This window comes from Cnephaeus nilssonii (assembly GCF_951640355.1).
Source record: "Cnephaeus nilssonii genome assembly, chromosome: 19".
NCBI classification, from domain to species: domain Eukaryota; kingdom Metazoa; phylum Chordata; class Mammalia; order Chiroptera; family Vespertilionidae; genus Cnephaeus; species Cnephaeus nilssonii.
This window is the reverse complement of record NC_137090.1, coordinates 50,481,722-50,502,553: the sequence shown is the minus strand read 5'-3', so window position 1 is coordinate 50,502,553 and position 20,832 is coordinate 50,481,722. Positions and strand designations below refer to the sequence as shown.

The window sequence follows — 20,832 nt, the reverse complement described above, 5'->3', positions numbered from 1 at the left end:
AAAGTATCGGGGAGACAGCAGGGTGTTTTGGAGCCAGCGAGGGCCAGCTGAGGGCCAGCTCTGTCTGGGCCGGCGGCCTCCGCGGGCCACAGAGCAGAGGGCACGCCAGCTGTGAGGATCTGGTGGCTGCAGGAGCCACACCTGCCCTCCTCCCTCCTCCTCCCCTGCCCCCGGGGAGCAGCCCTGGGGGTTGTCCCTGGGCCTGTCCTTGCCACACCCCACACTTGAGAGAGAAAAGTCGAGTCTCACCAGGTCCGTCCTGAGCCACACCTCAATGTCGTCCATGACAGAGGGCTGCGCAACGGGGATCTATGGAGGCGGCAAGCAGCGGGCCAGCAGCCGCACAGCCAGGCGAGGGGAGACAGAACACCAAAGTAAATCATCAACACACCCCCAAATGAAACCAAACACACAGCAAAGAAAACCCATCAGCACAGCAGGCGTGGGCAGCGAGGCAGCCGTGCAATGGCAGGCGGGGAAGCAGTGAGGAGCAGGTCTAAGAGCGGGGGGGGGGGGGGGGGGGGCAGTACGTGTCCTTGACATGGAGAACTCTTTGACTGTAGTGCCAGGCCTCGCGCCTCACGTCACGGCCTCTCGGCCCAGGCTCAAAGCACCCGCTAGTCTCAGGCGCGCTGCCCTGCAGGCTGACTGAACTCATCGGCGATGACAACTGGAGGAGCACTCTGCTTGAGGAGCCACCTGGGCCCGGTGCACTGGGAGACCGAGTGGCCGTCTGTCCAGAGCAGGGCCCCGGGGCCAGGCAGCACTGCCGCCGCCCGATCGCGGCCGCTCACTGCCACGATGTGGCACATCCTAGTGGGAAGGAGCCCAGGGGCCGGGCGGCCTGTAGAAGGCAGGCACCTTTCACCACCAACAGAACAAGAGCAGAGGCTGTGAGGACCAAAGGGCCTGTGGGCTTGAGTCCCTTTGTGTCTTTAGAGACCACGTAGGCCTGAATGCAGAGCTTCCCTCGGCCCCACCCTCCCTCTAGCTTCCCACGGCGGGCAGCGCTCCCGCTCCCGCAGTCAGAGATCTGGGGAGTGGTGGCGGGAGAACCCGGGCCCCGAGCAGACGGACGCACCTCCTGGGTGCCTGTGCAGTGTCCACGCAGGGCCACCAGCCCAAGGCCTTGGGGGCTGGGTTCTGAAAAACACACTGGGCGACGACGATTTAAGTGGCTGTCAGCTATAGCATTGTCAGTAAAGGTAGCCTTGCCCCTCTAGAGGTTTCGGTAAGGGAACGTGGGCGCCCAGCCTGGACTTCGGAGTTGGCGGACCCGCCTTCCCCACTAGCACCCCCCAGCGGCTCGCTCACAAGCCCACTACTTCTAGGAAAACTGCAGCCCCGAACCCACAGCTGGCTTCACCCCAATGCCACAATCTAGGCTGAGATGAAGTTAAAATAAGCAGTCAGAGGGCTGTCTCAGCGCTTGCCGAATCTACACAACGACATGAACGCAACTAAGGAGAACAGGGACCCTGTCACCAACCCTGCTCCGATGTGACAGCCGCTCCAACGGCAGAAGCCCGCCACAGCGGTCGGGGCAGTGGGTGAGGGTGCTGAAGCCGCGCACGGAGCAGGGGTCTGACTTGGCCGCGTCCCGCACACGCTCCTCAGCGCGGAGACCCTTGCTCTGCTGAGCCACAGGCCCAGCGTGGGCCGTGCACGCACACTTTCATAAAGGCTCAAGCCAACCTTGATCAGACGAGTAAGACTCGCCATTTTCACTTTATTTCTTTGACTTACTAAGGACTTAAGAAAGTTGGAATGAAAAATTATCAAGTTCAAATCATCCTGAAATGACTCCTAGGGACAAAGGACATGTCCCTCGAGGGCCCCGTGCCCAAGGCCGCAGGGGCCATGCTGCAGGCACCCCGCCCCCCAAAGCACAGGCACGAGCTGCTCAGCTTGCGGCGGGCTCGCCCTGACGCGTTTCCATGACAAAGCGACTCCCATCACCCTGGTGCTCCTCCGCTGGAAGGCCGGCCCAGGGAGATGCCCACCAGGTGCCCGGGACTAACAAGGACCCCGGGCGCAGCTGCGGGGGTGAGGCTGGCTTCATGGACACGCTTTCCAACGTGGCACGGAAGCCCGAAAAGCCACGGGGGGGATCGGGGCCTTAAACCTTTAGATTGTGCTTGTAATTTTATAGTCGTTACTGTTCAGAACAAGGCCCTCGAGCTGGGCGTCACGCCCCAGGTTTTCTTCTTTGATAGACCCCGAGAACGAGCATGCTCACAAAACACTGCCTGAGACACGCACCCCTGAAAGCCCTTGAGGCTGGGTCCTGGGAACACTCCTGCCCTCTCCCGACGCCTCCATTGCACGGTGCGCTAAGGAGAGGCGGCCTCCAGGCGAGGCCCTGGGCTGAGGCGCCTGGGCACAGGGAGGGGGGCGGGCGGCCCAGCTCACTGCTGCAGACCCTCCACTTCCCTAAGGAGCCTGCGCTTGCATGGAGAGGCCGAGGCCTGGACAGTTCTGGCCTCAGTTTCCTCCTCTGTGAAACAGGCTGAGCTCACGATTCCAAACCCTTAACTTGCAGGTTGGTGTGCTGGTTTTTGAATTCCAAAGCCCAGGGACAGCCTCTGAGGAGCCCGTCCAGAAGCCGCGCAGCTGCAGCCTTCAGAGGTCCCGGGACCAGACGTGCCGCCTCACCCGACTGGGATCACTCTGACCTGCGGTGACTCACAGGTCACACCTCAACACCGCTCCCATCACTCTGGAGAGGGCACGCGCTGGGCCGCCCGGAGGCGCCCGGGAAGAGAATCTCCAGGTGAAGGCCAGTGCAGACGCCCAGCAGCTCTGGGGTCGCTGCGGGGAAAGCTCCCTGGGGAAGTGCTAGGAGGTTCCCACGAGGACCCACTTGCATGGCCTCCGAGACTGAGCAGATCGCTCCTGCCTGTCCTGAGCAGGAGTCAGGGTTGAAGTCATCACTACAGATGCATAAATCCATCTTCTCAATAAACTCTCAGTTGTGAAAGAAAGAAAGAAAGAAAGAAAGAAAGAAAGAAAGAAAGAAAGAAAGAAAGAAAGAAAGAAAGAAAGAAAGAAAGAAAGAAACAAACCAACCCAGGGACATCAGAAATGACTGGCGCCGGCTCCTTACTATGAAGGCACTTGGCCTCCAGGCACGACTCACCGTGGCGCTGGGCGGGGCCAGCAGCCCCACTCATCTGAAAGCAGGGGTTCATCCGCTCTGGTTGGCCAAAACACCTTAAATCGGTGCCTCAAGTATCAGTGACTTCCCTTCTAACACCGTGGGTGCTGCCTCCGACAGCCTGTGCCTGCCCTACACCAGGGCCTGCAGCTCAGGGAGGACGCAGGGCCCCGCCAGGCTGATGGAAGGGCGCGAGAGGCCAGGGCTGGCCCAGCTTACCCTGGGACTGGGGCTCTGTCCTGCTGTGGTTTAGCATCTTCTTGGGGAATTATCCAGTCAAAGGCTGGCCCAAGGGGTTGGAAGAAGAGTGAGTTGGAGGAGGGAGAAAGGGGAAAAGAGACATGAAGAGAGAAAGATAAAAGAAGCTACTTGGGCCGCACCATCCAATAACGACCAGGGCTAGAGCTAACCCGCCGAGGACAGGTGGCCAGGCTGGCTTGGCAGAGGCAATGGCCTGTCCTCAGAATCCAACAGAAACTGCAGGCGGTGCCAGTGGCAGATCCTGGCTGCGGGGGTGGTGGGCGGTCTGCTGTCAGCGGGCCCTCACCTGGCTGCAGGCAGGCAGCTCTGCCGAGGGAGCAGCGGGCGGCCTGTCCACAGGGAAGAGGCTGTCCTGGGCTCAGTGCTCTTCGGGACGTCGGGCTTGCTGTGCCCGGGGTCCTCCGGGTCTGAGTAGGGAGCCCCCACCCCACCCCAAACCTAGGCTTTGGCAGCAGCAGACCTTTCTAACCTACTTCTGTTCTTGTGACAGACTCATTCACATCCAGAGAGCTGCTGGCTGCCCAGCGTGCGGGGGACTCCTCCCGGGTCACAGGCTGGGGGACAGCACGCGCACTGTCTCGGGCCAGCAGGCTGGCCGGTGCATTCTCAGGGATTCCTTCAACTGCTGATGAGCCTGGGGTTGCTGACTTTGGAGCTGAAGTCCCAGGAGCCAGGGTCTGTCCCCCAATGCCCAGCCCACAGGGGAGCAACTGTCTGACTTCCCACCAACAGGCACAATTCTATAGCCCAGCTGTGCTATTTGCAGAGAAGCGAGACCTCCTCCCGACGGGCCCCCGCACCCCACATGAGGAGTGGCCTGCGAGCCTGTGGTCGCACTCAGCAGTACAAAAAGCTTCCAAGTAAAGAATCTGTACCTGGGAGGTGTGGACAGACGCAGGGCGCTACACGATGGGAAATAAGGCGAAGCAGTTAATGTGCGTCGTTTAAAAGGAAAAACACGGCCGTCAGGCGGTGAGGCCAGGCTAGCTGTTAGCTGTTAGCGGGGCTTGCTTCTGGGAGCCGGAGCCAGAGCTCCGGGAGGAGACAGGGCAGCTGCGACGGCCCCGTGGCAGAGGCCGGCACCACCACCAGCTGCCAAGGCCACGCTCAGAGTAATTTTGTGGGCGGTGTCCTTTTTCTTGCAGGGTGAAAAGGCACAAGGACACATGCCTGGGTCCTTCCAACTTGGACAATGGAGTGGACACGGTCTGCAGGGGTCCTGCTCTACAGCCACCCACACGTGGGCCAGAGCCCCAGCCTGCCCCTGAAGCAGCAAATGAGGGGCCCAGGCAGCCCCTCTCTAAGATGGGCTGTGAGGTCTGCAGAAACAGAGCGAGGAGAGGGCTTGCTGCACGGCAGGTAGAGGGCTGGGCCCCACCTGAGCATGGCGTGCAGGGTCGCCTGCTCCAGCCAGGTGGCAGACAGACACCCTCCCCTGGCCACAGCCTGGCACGGTCCCAGGTCAGTTACAGTCTCCCCTGTGTGCACCCGGTGCCGCACCTCCAGCTGCAGAGAGCGGCCCAGGATCCCCTGCCTGCCTCGCCTTGCCCTCTCGCACCCTCCCTGCTCGGCGTGCAGGTGCAGATCTTGTTGAGGGCTGTGGCTTCCCAAGGTGAATGGTCACTCCCAGCAGGGCAAGCAGCCGGATGAGGTCACCTTCTCCATGCACCAGGTGCAGGGCCACCCGGTCAGGAGAGGGAAGAGAGACCCACCTGGCCAGGTGAGGCCCGAGAGCCCCGCCCAGGTCCCGTGCAGAAAGGCTTTACTTCCTGAGAACCAACTGCATGTGTGATGCTGACCTCGGCCGGCTTTGCTTCTTTTGTCCTGCTCGATGTGTGTGTCTGTCAGAGGTCGCAGAGCCTCTGGGGGCTCAGTGGGCACAACCCTGACCCTACGGAGTACAGCGGAGCCAGCGCCTAGCGCTGCCCTCACAGGCTGGGGCTTTCCCAGCTGGTCAGAGGCTTGGAGTCTGTTCTCTTGGAAGCAAAAGCCACAGTGACCGCTCACCCTGGAGAGGGAATACCGCTGAGCGCCCCAGAGACAGTAAAAGGAGGGAAGGGCCCTCTCCTCCTGGAGAGGCTCCAGACCCCAAAGGCCCGGGCCTGGGCCTCAGCAGAAACCAGAGGAGGCTGGGTCTGTGGCTTAAGGAGACTGTACAGACAGGAGACGCTTTGGCACCCAGCCGGAAGGGGAGAGTGGCCTGTGCTGTCTGACTCACAGGCTCAGCGGGGACACAGGTAAGCGCTGGGGGACACGGCGCTCTGCTCAGCTAGTGGCCGCTCACCATTCCTTGGGTCATGAGCCAGCTGTCTATGGGCTCCAGGTCAGCGTCCCCACCTTTAACTCTCTCCTGGACGGAGGACAGGAAAGTCCCAGAAAGAAAAGTCACAGCGAGACCCATTATCAAGAAGCAACAGCACACCCCAGGGGACAGAGGCCGCTCAGAGTGATCACGTGTCATGTCAGGCCCTGGCCCAGGTGCCTCCCCACCACGCCCCCTACCTACCTGTGAAGAGGTTAGTAAGCAAGCGCCCCCAGCCACAGTCCGCCCGGGGCTCCTGCTCCCAGGGACGGCTCCCAGGCAGCAAGGGGCGGCTTACTGAAGAAGCAGCCTTTACAAATCATTCCTACGTTTTTCTAACTTATTTTTGCTTTTCCTTCCCTTTTTCCTCCTTCTCAGTTACCTGTGTGTTCATTTTCCAAACCTTAGTTTAAACTCTAAATTTGGGTGTGTTACCTTTTTTAAATGATAAAAGTAAGAACTGATTTGGTTGCACTGTGGAGGCGTGGCTATACATCTTCCCCTCCCTACTGTATTCTTCATTTCTCCCTTGACCCAGTTTTCCTTCCCAGGCCAGTGTGGGTTAGTGTATGAACATGACCTGAAGCCCTGGCCTGCAGATGCACGCGAGCCAGTGTGTGAGGACACAGATACAAAGACACACACACACAGGCATGAAAACACACAGACACACAGAGACACACACACACACATAGGTATGCGGACACACACACACAAATATACAGATACACCCAGAGATAAACACAGACACACATACAGATATATAGACACACAGACACACAGAGAGATGAGACAGACACAGGGGCCGCGCGCGCGCGCGCGCGCGCGCGCGCGCGCACACACACACACACACACACACACACACACACATGCAGAGCTAACAGGAACCCTGCTCCCCGCATCGCCCACCGAGCAGTCAGCATAGAGAGAGAGCAGCCTGCCACCAGGACGTGAAGACATGCTGGACTCAGCAAGGCCTTTGAAAGCTGAGGCTGGCCAAGCCACACACCCAAAGGGTGAAGGGTGGGAAGCTGGCCACATGTCCTAAGCTCAGACCCAGGCGTGGGCATGATAATGGTGAAGGTGTGGTAGGGTACAGGTTGGCATGGACAGGGCAGGCCCTGGAGACGGAGTGGGAAGCAAACCAGGTCAGCCTGGTTGAGGGACGGGGCTGCAGGCCAGGCCAGGGAGGGCCGGGAGGAGGGGCACCCTCACGCGGCAGGGCCTCAGCCCAGCTCCTAAACGCCCTGCCGGAGCCAGGAGGGAGGACCTTCTAAATAATGGGTAAACGGAGCCGTGGCTGCTGCACACATTCTGGGAGTCTGGTCTCAGGTGTGGGTACCACTGCCCACCCTTCTGTGCAAGGCAGGGGCCTGAGACGGAGGCAGCTGGGCTGGCTCTTCTGTGCCTCCTGGTGGCCAGAGCAGAGGGACGCAGTTGGCCAACTAGGAGGAAGGAGGAGGCCCTTCCCAAGGCGAGGTGCAGGAGGCCCAACACTGGCATTTGGGAAGCTACTCCCATGTGGGGGACAGAGGGGCAACGGGCACGCCCTTTCCCAGCCCAGCTGGGGGCCTTGGAAGGAGGCCCAGCCCGCCCCTTCCCTGCCCCTGCAAACAAACATTCGCCCACACTCCGCTTAGGCAGAGGGAACAATCTCACGAGAAACATGAAGACACAACTCCTTTTCCCTGCGATGATCTGAGACTTACAGAAACCGGGGTGCATTGGGGCCGGACGAGCACCATCCTCCACTTCTGCCTTATCTCTGGTCCTTCCCGCCCTCCACCAAGCCAGCGTCTGCTTCATCCCCTCGCCAGCTCTACCAAACTGTCCAGGCAGAAAAGCAGGGCTAGACCTACCACTTCGGAGATCTGTTTCCGACTGTCTAGGGCAGAAGTGAGTCCTCCGGCAGCCTGGGGGTCCTCACAGGTTACCCTGGAGACGAAGCAGCACAAGCAGAGTCAGTGCCCCAGGGTCACGGGGGTGGGGGTGGACTGCAGTCCCTTCCTACCCGTGGCACCTTCCTCACAGGCCCTTAGAGCGTCCCGCAGCCTTGGCATGGGCAGAGGCTACGGCTCAGCTGTTGGTCTGCCTGCCCGAGGCTGGGAGGCGTTGCCTTCCAGCACTAGCTCGGCCGCCTCTCCCCCGGGCTCGGCACTGCTCCGTCACCCTCTGGAGTAACAGCACGGGGCACCTCTAAACCTCTAGGCGCGAGGACAGGGTGTGGGACGCACCCGAGGCTGTGGAGGGAGGTCCCAGCAGCAGCTCAGTGCACCCACGAGCGAACAGGGGCCTGGGATGGCTGTCCTTGGGCCTCCCTATGACACAGGGGATTGTCTATTTTGGAATGAACTCCCCCAGTTCCCTCTGGCTCCTCCTGGCCAGAGCTGCTACCAGGGAAGCCCCACGCACACTCGTGGGCGGGAAGCCTCTCAGTCCAGCAGGCGTCCTGCCGCTGCCCTCCTGGCTGCCTCCCCTACAGCCCAGGCAGCAGCCGCACCAGAAGCAGAGAGCAGCAGGGCTCTCTCGGACTGACGGGGCCTCCAACTACAGCCGCCCAGGCCAGCGGGCTGGCGCTCGCTCATTCAACATCTGTGTCTACTGCCAAGTCCTCTCAGCCATATTTCAAAGCTCCTGGCCGTCCTGGATGGTAAATAAAAGGCCTCTTTGTGTTGGCCCATGACCAGGCCTGGATCAATCTCCCCACATAGCTCCCAGGAGCCACTGGAATGATCCCCACATACGCCTTGTGCTGCTCGGCTGAGGAGCTCCCTGTGGTCTGGGCGCACGTGCCCGCGCTGTCCGGAGGGGCGCACTGCTGGAGTGCACTCAGGGTGCCGCTGACGCTCTCTGCCCCCAGGTCTGCGGCAACAGGAGAAATGAGGGATGAGAACAAAATGGGTCATGGACCTCTCAGGGGTCCCAAAGTTAAGACGCCAGGTGAGCAGGTGAAAGTTCTGGGGGGAGGGCAAGGGGCACACCCAGGTCACCCTGTGCAGGAGGGGCCACGGGTGGGGTCCAGATGGAGAAGTCATTCTGAATGGCAGGGAGAGCACTGGCAGTGGGAAGGTGGCGCCCGGGGCCAGGGCCCTTTCAGGTTTCCCATGATGCCTCTGTGTCGGGGGCTCTTCATTACCTCAATCACAATGTCTAAGGACCTGGACAATTAGTTATTTGACAAACATTTTACAGATACCCACCATGTTCAGAACTAGGTCCTGAGTGAACCAAACTGAATCTGATGTGGACCTTGGTCTCAAGGAGTCACAGAGCAGGTGAGAGACAGACAGACAGCAGTAATACTTGGGACAGTGGACTCTGTGTGGGGGAGGGGAGACACAGGCAGGTGCAGGCTGGCAGTAGGGCGCGTGCAGTAAGCAATGCCCTGGGAGCTAACGGAGGACAAGGCTGGCAAGGCAGGTGGGGACGGCTGGGAAAAGCCTCGAATGCCAAGAAAGGAGTGGATGAAAAACATGAGACCTTTTTAAAGAAGGGAGGCAGCATAATTCAATTTGAATTTTGGGAGAATCCAGTGGCCATATGCTGGATGGACTGAAGGAGAGGAACCTGTTCTGAAAGAGAAACAGGGGCTACAAATATGAGATACTGAAAAGCCAAAAATAAAAGCTCAATTTAATTGAAATAAAATGAAGTTATAAAGATAAGTATTAAGAAACTAGAGGCCCAGTGCACGAAATTCGTGCACTGGAGGGGGGGGTGTCCCTCAGCCCAGCCTGCGCTCTCTCGCAGTCCGGGACCCCTTGGGGGATGTCTGTCTGCTGGCTTAGGCCCATCCCCCTAAGGATCAGGCCTAAGCCGGCAGACAGGCATCCCTCTTGCAGTCCAGGACCCCTCACTCCTTACCGGCTGCCTGCAGAGGAGGTAGGAGAGGCTCCTGCCACTACCGCTGAGCTTGCCAGACATGAGCCCAGCTTCTGGCTGAGCAGCGCTCCCCCTGTGGGAGCACACTGCATTGAGCGTCTGCCCCCTGGTGGTCAGCTCCTGCATTGAGTGTCTGCCCCCTGGTGGTCAGTGCACGTCATAGTGACCGGTCATTCTGCCTTTTGGTCGATTTGCATATTAGGCTTTTATCATATAGGATAAGAAAACAGAACAGCAGGGTGGGAGAAAGAATTTTGAGCCTGGCCAGTGTTACTCAGTTGGTTAGGCATCGTCCAGTGAACCAAGAGGTGCCGGTTCGATTCCTGGTCAGGGCACATGCCCAGGTTGCAGGCTTGATCCTCAGTGGGGGATGTGCAGGAGGCAGCCCATCAATGTTTCTCTCTCTCTCCCTCTCCCTTCCTCTCTCTCTCAAATCAAATTTAATAAAAGAATTTTGAGAGGGCCATGCTTATTATTTCAATATTATAATACAATAAATTGGCATCATACTGTGTATTTGCAGCACTATAGTCATATTTAAACCAAATGAACTGTGGAAAAGTAGTGTTTCTTGTTTCAGATTTCAGACAATAGAATACTTTAGCTGACGTTACTTCAACAAGAGCAAGTATGTCAGTGCAGTCCCTTCTTATTTCCAAGCCAGTGGCAGACATCACCGATCAATCCCAGACTCATCTTCCGAGCCCTGAAGTGGCGACAGCACCCCCTTAGACCTGTGTTCCAAGCTGCCTGTGAGCTGAAACCTGTCTGCCATCCTTGGCCGGCCTAGTCGATATTGAGAAGGAAAGCGCTTCGACCACAGGAATATTCCAGATAAAACACAGCAGCCATCTTTCTTTAAAAAGCAAACTCCTTCCTGTTCCTTGGAACGCCCCCAACCCCTGCTTTCCAATGTAGGTTACAGCTTTAAGTTAGGGGAAGAAGTTATGCACTGAAGGTGGTGCAATTGGTCAGGATTCAGGAATACACTTCTCCACGGGCTCCCCAAAAGGCTCTTGGGCCTTCCAACAGAAAGAGGGCCTCTGCCCCGACTCAGCCAGGAAGGGGCCTGCGAAGGAGGTCCTTCACCCCCATGAGATACTCACCCAAGCCAGCAAGCTGGGATGAGAGGGAAGGTGGGGGTGCCGTGCTCCCCACCATGGGGCTCACCACGGCAGGAGACCCCGGCCCCAGGTCTATTAAGTTGTCCTCGGTCACTTCACTCAGTACCTGTGGGAGCAGGAGGTGCAGTGAGCCCGTGAGCCCTGGGGCCCTGGCTGAGGTTAAGCCCGCAGGCACAGTGTGCTCTCAGCGCCCACCAATACAGGAGCCAGGGGCCCACTGTGGACCTGGCACCGGGGAGCCCTGCCCACTGCCCCTCAGGATGTGCCTGCTGGCTCTTCCTCAGCAGCTTGTCAACAGCGCGAGCTGCTCAGTTCACCAGATATTTGCATCCCAGGTCAAGGAACAGCTGAGACCACCGAGGCGGCCCTTCCAGCCCCAGAGCCGCGCGGATGCTGAGGGCGTACTTACCCCGTTACTGGCGTTTTGGACTAAGCGGCCGGACCGGAATCGCTCGAACCTATCGGGAAGGAGAGCCCCGTGAGGGAGGGTGTGGCACTGTGATACCCATGGGTCCTGGGAAGAGCTTCTGGGGACCGAGGTTCCAGGAAAGGAGACCAACCAGGCCCAGGTTAGGGCTGGGAGAGCAGCCCACACACGCACGTCACACGCCTTCCCCCGTGTGGGCTTCACCCATGGGCCCCGAGGTGAGGAGCAGGGTGGTGGCTGGCACCGCGGGCCATTGTAAGCACCCCAGCCATCCCTTCAGACCTTGGGCTAGGTGCTCCTCCTGTCACTGGACGGGGAGGTCGGGCCAACCATTTTATGGGGCTGCAAGGCTAAAGCCCTATGTCACAGGGGCAGGCCCTGGAGGACAGGCACGCCTCTGCCATGAGAGGGTCCCTGGGGGCTGCGACCAGGCCACGCCAGCCCAGGATGGGACTTGGCTCAGAGCAGCCACAGAAGCCTCCTCTCCTACCCGGGTGGGAAACAAGAGCGACTGAGGGGCGTGCGGCTGCCGTGACCTTTAAAAGCTCCCAAATGCCACGGGCAGGGGTGGCTCAGACGCTTTTGAGCTGGACCCGGAGAAGCAGACTTCACTGGGTCCCGGCTGCTGGGGCCAGCGCCTGTGAGCAGGGATCCCCACGAGGGGCACTGGTGAGGACATGGTGCTGTTTTCCAAGCTCTGGTCTCTCAGGAGTGGAGTCCCTCGGAGTCTCCAGCCCGGAGCCTCTCCCACCACCTGGCCAGGTCTGTGGTTGGCCGGGAGTGGCAGGCTAGTGAAAGTGCCCACACAGCTCCTGCCACCTGTTCTAGAAGGGGCTGGAAGGAGCCCGACAGGTTAAAAGTCAGGCCCATTTAAAACTGGGACCACAAGGCAAGGCCAAGGGTCAAGGCACTCAGGTTGGCTCCTGTCCCCAACTGGCACGTCCCTGCTGGCCCAATGCCCTCTGCGGAGACCGTCTCACCTGTCAGCCGACAGGGCCACCTTCCTTGCTGCCTCAGCTGAAGCTGAGACAAAGCCCAGGGTTGTGACAACTACAGCAAAATCACCCTCTCAGATCCCAAATGGAAGTATCTGTCACATTGACTAACGGGTGCCAGACCGTCATGCCATGAGTCAGTGAGGGCCAGGACCCCAAGTCTCCAGGGAATTGGGGCTTAAACTTAGAAGAAGGCAGGCCTGGCCGAGGGGCCTGCAGGCGGGCGGCCCCGGAGAGCCGGAGCCACGGGGGAGCTGCTGGCGTCAGGTCTCCCGCAGCTGCGGAAGGGCTGCCTTCCCGGAGGCTCTGGAAAGGGAGAAGAACCTGCAAGGCCGCTACCTCAAACCCGAGGGTGACCCGGCTGCAGGAGGAACCCAGAGGAACATGTGCTCCCTACGCAGCCCCCGGCGCTCCTGCCCCTGCGGGACACTCAGATTCCCTGACATTTGCAAAGGAAAGGAAAAATCTCCTTTTTTTAAAGATGGAAAAGAGAAAAGTCTTTTTCCTTAGTGAATATTTTTCCTTTTAATCCTTTTCAAATTCAAAGGATCTTTAAAGAGGCAGGTGCAGCAGCTCCAAGCCCGGGTGCCGGTCCTTCCCCTCCTGGGGCGGGTGGTGAGGAAGGCAGAGCAGCCGGAGGCTTGCAAAGGGCAGAGACTCATCTGCCAGCCTTCCCGCTGCTGGGCTCCCGGAACAAGAGCCATTTCCCTGTCGCCTGGAGCAAATTAGCATCTCTGATGAGTAGTTTCCAAATCTAACCTCTCTCCCTTCTGTTCATGAAAGAAACCCATTCCGGCCCCCAGCTTCCGAGGGGAAGGAAGGAGCCACGCCCACCTCTCGTATCTGAGGAAGACGTTGTTGAGGTCGTCGTTGACGTGCAGCAGCTCCTCGGTGACCTCCTCGTTGCTCACGTGCGAGATGAGCTCCACCACGCGCTGCTGCATGGCCCGGCAGGTCCTGTTCAGCTCCTGGGGACACACACCCGGCTAGCCTGGCTGGGCCTTCGCCACATCTATTTCCTCTGGGAAAACGTGTCCTGCTCCTTACGTCAGACAGGGAGGACATTCTTGTTCATAAAGCCAGGGGTGTGTAGGATGCAAAGCGGAAGCCCTCCCTTACTGCCCCCTTACTCCCAAGGAAACCCGCGCCTGTTCCCTAGACCGACAAATGTCCAGGCCTGCAGACTGTGGGCGGACACAGCCACACGCTGTATAAACCAGTTTTAAAATAGAAGAGAGGATTCTTTGCAGCTGGCTTTTTCTCTTTCACAGAATGTTCCAGACAACTTTCCCGCCACTTCAGGCTCATCCCTGTGTGTGTATAAAACGTACCGCACCATTCTCCTATTTGGCCACACTCAGGTGTGGCCTCTTTTTGGCCAGCGCAGTGGGTGCAGCAGCGAACACTGTACACGCCTGCTATGCACCTGCACAGGACCACGTCCCACGGGTGGAGCTGCTGGCTGAACGGGGTGGCCATGTGGAACGCTGGCTGGTCACAGGAAAAGACGCTGCTCAACGATGAGATCTGTGTCTGCACTCGCAGCAGTGGCCGGAGTGTTTTACGACACCATTAGCTATTCACTGCGGAAGGGGACGAGTGCCCAGGCCAGCTCACCACAGAGCAAGCAGACCCGGTGAATGGAGGGCTGCTGGCACATCCGGGCCATTCTATGCTGGCACTCTCCCAGGCGGCTCAGCCTGGGGCTCCTTCCTGAGAGCAGGGGCAGTTGAGGAAAGAAGCCTGGCCCATGGGGGCAGCCCAGAAGCACCGTAGCGCAGCTGTATTTTTCAAGACAGAAGTACCTATATTGGGCAGCTGTGTATAAAAGGCAGCTTCCTGTGGAGATGCTCTGACTTGTGGGGTCCTGGGCCCTGTCCAGCTGGCTACGGACACATGGCCTCTGTCTCGGTTCTGCCCTGCTGCCAGCCCTCTGCACAGCCAGGATGCTGCTGTCAGTCTTTCTTGGTCAACAGGGACAGAAGCAAGTCCAGTGTCTGGATATTCTGGGTTTTTCTCTGAACAGATTCTCATTCTTGGTTCTCTTAAGACTACCATTCTAGGTTTACATTCCTGGAAAGAGGAGGGCTTTAAGCAAATCACTAGATTCTCATAACCCCTTTCTCTCTCCCCCCAAACTGTACCAGCTGCACCTGGGCCAAACCAGTCCAGGTAGGTAGTACCATCCCACCAGCAGCACCAGGCTGGGCTAGAGGCAGGAGGAGGACCTTGATTTCAAATGCTCTGAACCCGCGTCAGCCTGCACACTGAAGGGTCCCGGGTTCAATTCCAGTCAAGAGCACATGCCCAGGTTTCGGGCTCCATCCCCAGCAGCGGGCCTGCAGGAGGCAGTTGATCAATGATTCTCTCTCATCATTGATGTTTCTACCTCTCTCTCTTCCTTTCTCTCTGAAATCAATCTCTCTCTATATATATAAAAGCCAAGCGACCTGAACAACCAGTCGCTATGATACACACTGCGGCAGCCAACAGGCCCGGTGGAGGCCCCAATTGCCCCCCAACCTCCCACATCCCCACCCCCTGCCGGCCCGGCCCCAATCAGCCCCCATCAGGGCGGGCTGGCCAGACCCCACCTGTGCACGAATTTGTGCACCAGGCCTCTAGTAGAAATATGTAAAAACAAATAAATAAATAAAATGCTCTGAACCCTGGATCTGCCCAGACCACCAGCTCCCGTCACTGTCCTCACCGGCACCCGCATTAGCGCCCCAGGCCTCCGGCACTCTCTGGCCTCTGTCTCCCTGGGGAAGACAAGGGGCTGCAGGAATGGTGAACCTCTGAGAGCCTCACAGCAGGGGTTTGGGGCAACCCACCCTATGGCAGCCAGGGCAGCTCTGCTTTGTCTGTTTTAAACACTCGGGTTCTCTGGAGGACTTTATTTGTGGAGAAGAGTTCCAATCCTTGACAGAAATGTTTGGGAAGAGGCATGTGGTTTCTGAGGCCTCTGCTAGCTCTCACCCTGGACACGGGAGGCAGGGCTGTAAGCAACAGAAACACCTGCTTTGGCCTTGCACTTGCTGCCTTGCCCCCTCCTCCGCCAGGGGGTGATGGGGAAGCAGCCCTGACCCCCCAGGAGAGCCTCCCCTCCCTGACCCCAGGGAGCACCCAGGAGTCCGGCCCGGGGTCTGAGTCAGAGAGAAAGCTTTACATGTCCATGCTTTCACCTTGTAAGTTACTGTCTTAAAACAAAATTAAACAGGAAAAGACAAGAGCTAGATGGTGAGAGGAGGACTAGAATGGTAAGATTTCTGCCACCACAGCACCAGCCAGCACTGCATGGTCTCCACGGGGTCAGCCACAGCCAGGCTGCGCCGGTGCGGTGGGAGACCTTGCTCTGCCTCCCCTGCCTCCAGACCTCCAGACAGAGCAGCTCCGTCCTCGCACAGGGAGCCCGCCTGCTCGCTCGCTCGGGCAGCCTTCCCGCTGAGCAACAGCTGGGATGAAGTTCTTAAAGGGGACAATCTGGGCTTTGGCCTCCTTCTGGGTCTGGTTCTCAACAGAGGGAGGACAGCTGTTACTGTTCTTTGTGCAAAGCCCTCACCTGTCAGAGCATCTTATTAAAACATCCGCTTTTCTGTCTAATTGCTCCCAATGACTTGATCCTTTCTTCAAGGGCATGCACGTCCCCACCTCACAAAACAACTCTTAGGTCCTCGCTCTGGGTGTCCTCCGAACCTCCTCCTGGTCCTGGGAGCATAGAACAGGGTCCCGAAAACCTGCTCCTAGAGCTGCGGTGCGGGGGGGGGGGGGGGGGGGGGGCGGGGGAGGGTGTGAGAAGAAGTTCTTTGTTGAAGAGAAAGGGGAATAATGAAGCTAAACGTGTAGAATAAACTAGATTTCTCCAGAGGAAACGGTCCTGGCCACCCAGTCTTTTGTTGAAATGAGATGCAGGAAGAGGGGAGCGAGAGGGCGATGCCTATACCTCCTCTTCGCGGACAGCGTGCAAGAAGGTTTTCCACCATCGGTGGCTGGCCGTAGGAATGCCCTTGTTAGCATCACTGAATTAATTTAAAGTTATTAACTGGAGACATAGTTCAGAAAGCTAATGTGAAAGAGACAGAAGGCACCAAACGACAGCACCAGGCTCACTAGAGTCCAGAGTGGGGCCTCCAGCCCGCAGAGAAGGGCGGACCTCAGCAGCGTGGGTGCAGCCCGCGCCAGGCCCCACGCAGTGCCCGTGCGTGGGGGGGGGGGGGGCGGGGGGCAGAGACGGCCAACAGCACGGGAGAAAGAGATGAGGGTTCTCAGGGGATGGAGCTCTCAACTTCTAACGTCCGTCCCCCGCTGAGAACTGCCTGGCCATCCTCGAGGTGGACTGTCCACAGCCTCACCTGTACCCCGAGACTGGGTCGCAGCAGTCTCAAGCATTTAGGGTCCTGCCGTGTGAACGTGGAGTGTGTTTCTGCTGGTGTTAGGGACGGACAGGGCAGCAGGTACAGGGAGACAGGCTGGAGCTTGATGTGCCGACAAGAACCACAGAAGCTCCCGCTTGTGGCCGCCGTGCCTGCGCCCGGCACTGGGCAGCACTCAAACAGGATCCCCATCCTTCCCTGGTGATGGTGATCCCTCCACGCTCCATGGGCTGGGGCCTGTGAGCATCAGCAGCTCTTCAGACCGCGGCTGAACAGTGGCGCCTCGGCCCTCGCCCTTCCTGCCCTGCTGTGCTGCTCCCCACGGGCTGACAGCTGCCGTTGATAAGAACAACGAGGCGGGAGGGACTCAGCGGAGGTGTGGAGCTGGCTGCTGCCTGGAGGTCTCCAGCCCGGAGCAGAGGGCCCCACACACTGAGGAGCTGCTGGGTCCCTCGGCGGCTTACTTTCCCGGGAGCTCCCGAGAGGCTGACAGTGCAGGGGAGTGAAGTGGCCTCAGCCTCCTTCAACCACAGGAACCGCCGAAGTCCTCAGGCCCAGCGCTCCCGGCGGCTCTGCCCTCGGCAGGGCTGCGGCGAGGCTGCACCAGAACGGCTCTGTGACCCCCAGGAAGCGATCGGGACCAAACCCACCCATCATCATGGTCTGTCACCCAGTGCGTCCAGGGCTGACACCTCCAATTTCCTCTCTCCCCATTTCCTCCGCCTCCTACCCAGCAGCTTACACTCGAGATCGAGTGGCTTTTGTTGGCGTGAACATTTGGGTTGGTGACAAAAGCGTTTACTTCCATGGCCCTGGCCAGTACTGTGAGCTGACAGCTTCTACTCAGCCATCTGGCTGCCCTCCACTTCCACTAAGGAGTCCTGGGCACGGCCTGATCCTGTCACTTTCCAAGCAGCCTGTGCCGTTTTCCCACATGGAATGCTCACCGTTTGGTCTGACCTCGGCCCTTGGGAGACCCTGCCTGGCTGGCTTCTGATAGATGGGGAGGAAGAGGAGGAGAGATGTCAGGGATGACTGAAGAGTTGGCCGGCAGCCGGGGCCATGTCTGTGCACACAGAGCGCCTGACTCCCGAAGCCTCCCGCTGTACCAGAGCCGCTCTTTCCGTTTGATTTAAAGACAGCAGCGAGGCTGGGAGGCTCAGAGTTGGAACAAAACAGAGGGAAGGAAAACGTCATAGGAAGCAACCTATTTTTGAAGACTGTGAGCTGACACCAGGAGATTAGGTTCTGTTTGTCTTGGCTCATGGGCTTGTTTTAGAACACACGCACACACGCACTGGCACACAGAACATCCCTGCTGTCTGCGTCTGCTCGGCTGTCTGGAAGCAGGCTGGCTTTGTTCAGCCCCCACCCCCGCTGCCAGGAGCTCAGCTCTGTCCGCTGCAAACCCCTTGTCAGCAGGAATTCTGATGCTGACACAGCGCAGAGCTCCTTCAAGCAGCCCCCTCAGCTTCCGTCGCTTCCGGACTAATCGCAGATCCCAGTGCCTCCGGGTATGCCTGGAAGAACCCACCACCCGGGCGGGAGTGGAGGCCAATACGCAGTAATGGGTGCTGGGTCCCCTGGAGTGTGGCATGTGGACAGCTGGACCTGCTCAATGAGGCAAGCCCGGTCTGCCGCAGGTCTCAGTGAGGTCGCCTTGCTCGGCTGGCAGAGGGTACTCATCTTGGCTTCCAGAGCTGCCTGATGCTACAGTTTCGTGGAGATGAGCCGTGTCTCCAGCGCTCAGCGGCCAGCTCCTCAGAGCAGGTCTCAGCACAGCATCTCGGTGCCTCTTGGGCTTTGCTCTGTGTTTGGCCCTGAACAGGCTCCCACCCCTGCTCACCCCGCAGGAGCTGATGGCTTCGAAGGATGAAGGGGGCACGGCAAGAGATGGCTGTGTGCATTCCTGAGGGCCGGCCATCAGACCGAGCCTCCACAGGCTGCAAGTGGGTGCCAACAGCAGGTGGGATGTGTGGCACTTAGGGGGCCAAGACCGACGGCCCGAGGGCAGACGAGAATAGCAACACGAGGCCTGCCTGTGCACTCACGCCAGTTCGCCAGGCCAGGCTGGCTCCTGATTTGTTGACTCAAGCATCTTGCCTCCCACTGAAAAGATCTGGCCCCTGGGAGTCTACCGCACCCTCGTTCCACCCCTTCAGAGCGGCACTGCTTCTAAGGCGGTACCAGAGCCTGAGACGGGAGTGGCGGGCCGGGAAACAGGCCCGAGGCGGGGTCTCTGGCTCTCTCACAAGGGCCCCCGCAGGCCAGCCCTGCACCCAGACCCCTTTCAGGCACACTGCCAGGTCCACAAGCGGCCGGAGGAGAGGCCCGTTAGTGACAGCCTCCGCCTGGGGAGGGGGGCTCAGTGTCCAGGAGAAGAAAAGGGGCTTCAGCTGCCCGTGGCCTGGGGGTCCGGGGAAGGCGTGACGAGGAGGGGAGGCTGATGATGTTAGGGGTGCAAAGCAACACACAAAAATCGTACACGTAACAACATCTCAACCACATTTGAAATAAACATCAAAGCACTGACGATGGCTACTTGTGGATGCGGCATCAGAGAAAATGACTCTTTTCTCCTTTGAACTTCCTTTTTCTTTAGATGAGCATGGATTGTGCAACTGGCATTTTATAATCAGGAAAAAATGTTACTAAGGAAAATAAAAAAGAGAGAGCCTGGTACTGGCCTCTGTCATTTCTAGGAAGTGTGAGGCTGGGTCTGGGCCTACATGGACTCGGCCCCTCTCACTACTGTGCCCCTGGGCCCAGAGCCCCGAGATGAGGCCCCCTCACCTGTAGCAACTCCAGATCAGATGAATCTTCCTGCCCGGGGACCATTTCCGTTAACATCTCAGACATGACTTTTGTGTTTCCTCGAACAATGTCCAGTTCGCTCCGCAGCCTGGCGATCTGCTGGCCCAGAGGAGGGAAGCGGGAGGGAGAGGTCAGTCACTGCGCCTGGCGGGGACGTCACCCTCAGGCCGCGCTTCGGAAGGAGCGCAGCAGCCTCTTGTCTCCCTCTGGGCTAGAGAGCACTGACGGGGGAGGGAGGCCACCCAGAGAGCCCGGTCACCGTTGGCCCCTGACTCTGCCCAGGACTGGGAGGCAGCACTGGGCAAGGAGAGTGCTCTGGGCCCACAGAACCAAGCTGGTCTGCAGCCCCCAGGGCAGGGACTCACCCTCAGGCCTCTGCCTCTGCTCTTTCAAGGGAAAGGTGGGGGGTGTGGTCCCCAGTCCCTTCAGCTCTGGAGCCCTGCTGAGGAACCCAATAGTTATAGACTCTGGCTCCCAGCAGCTTATCCTCGAAATACTACGTTCTTCTGAGAGGCTGGCCAGTGTTACTCACACTTGCCTGGTGTGGCACACTTATACCCAACACTGCTGGGATGTGCAGAGAGCTGGACCACAAGCACTCTGACCTGCACTTGACACTGCTCAGAGGCCTCCCCTGAGCCTCCCCACCTCTTCCTACAGGCCCGCCCCGCCCCCTCCCCCCCCCACCCCCCGGCCTGTGCCCAGCGCCTGGGACAGGGCCTCTGCTGCACTGAGGCCTGTGCCCTTGGCACAGGGACAGGGACAGGAGGCTCAATGCATGTTTACTGGCTGGACAGAAGGGAGGGATGGCCCACCAGGGGGGCAGGCCAGGTGCTGGCAGGCTTCTTTCTGCTTCGGGCTCTGCCTGATGGGTGGACGGCCCAGATCTTGGCTGAGAAGAGGCTTCTGACCAGGAGGCCCAGGACTGCACGGTTAGAAGCCACATGGGCTCTGAAGCCCTGGGTCCTCCAGGCCCGGCTGGTCTCCTGCTGCCTCTGCTTTCGTTCCCCGGGGGCAACACTCATGCCCGTCATGCATTCCAAACCCTCTCTCCACTGTTCTGGCTGCTGAGGGCTCCCCTCACCCCGAGCTCCCATGCACAGACAGCGGAGGGCCTTGGGCCATCCAACTTCAAACATGGCTGCCTTCCCTCTGAGCAGAAGGGGCACAGTTCTGCCCATGGGGGCAGGTCCTGGTCATGGTAGGTGATGAAAAAGGGCACAGTTCAGTGAAGCGAGGCCCACAGTCAATGTAAACGCGTTTCAGCTATTGGCTTCAACAGTCTCCTCAGCACAGCACACAGAACTTGGGTGCGTATATCCTTCAACTGCCCTCAGGCCCATGACTGCCCCGCAGGGTGAGAGGGAAGGGCTACGGGCCCATTCTACAGACAGGAGGCACCCTGAGGGCTAAAGGACGGTGCCTCCTAGTTGGCCTCTCCCTCCTCCCGCCCGCTCCCTCCTGGGGCCCTGGCACAGCACGCCCACAAACCAGGCA

General features: G+C 59.1%; 1 protein-coding gene across 7 annotated transcripts in view; it reads right to left on the bottom strand.

Annotated features, from left to right (window-relative positions):
- Nucleotides 1-20,832, bottom strand: part of TOM1L2 (target of myb1 like 2 membrane trafficking protein) — a 157,117-nt gene that overhangs the window by 6,971 nt on the left and 129,314 nt on the right. Inside the window, exons 7-14 of one of the 7 annotated variants that reach the window (XM_079799302.1) lie at nt 19,315-19,434; nt 12,983-13,116; nt 11,136-11,184; nt 10,709-10,832; nt 8,465-8,582; nt 7,580-7,655; nt 5,703-5,768; nt 250-309 (exon numbers count right to left, since the gene is read on the bottom strand). In XM_079799302.1, the coding sequence (XP_079655428.1) occupies nt 250-309; nt 5,703-5,768; nt 7,580-7,655; nt 8,465-8,582; nt 10,709-10,832; nt 11,136-11,184; nt 12,983-13,116; nt 19,315-19,434 (747 nt within the window). Of the gene's footprint in view, nt 1-249; nt 310-5,702; nt 5,793-7,579; nt 7,656-8,464; nt 8,583-10,708; nt 10,833-11,135; nt 11,185-12,982; nt 13,117-19,314; nt 19,435-20,832 lie in introns of all 7 variants that reach the window. The other 6 variants (XM_079799308.1, XM_079799303.1, XM_079799304.1 and 3 more) reach the window with 6 other exon arrangements.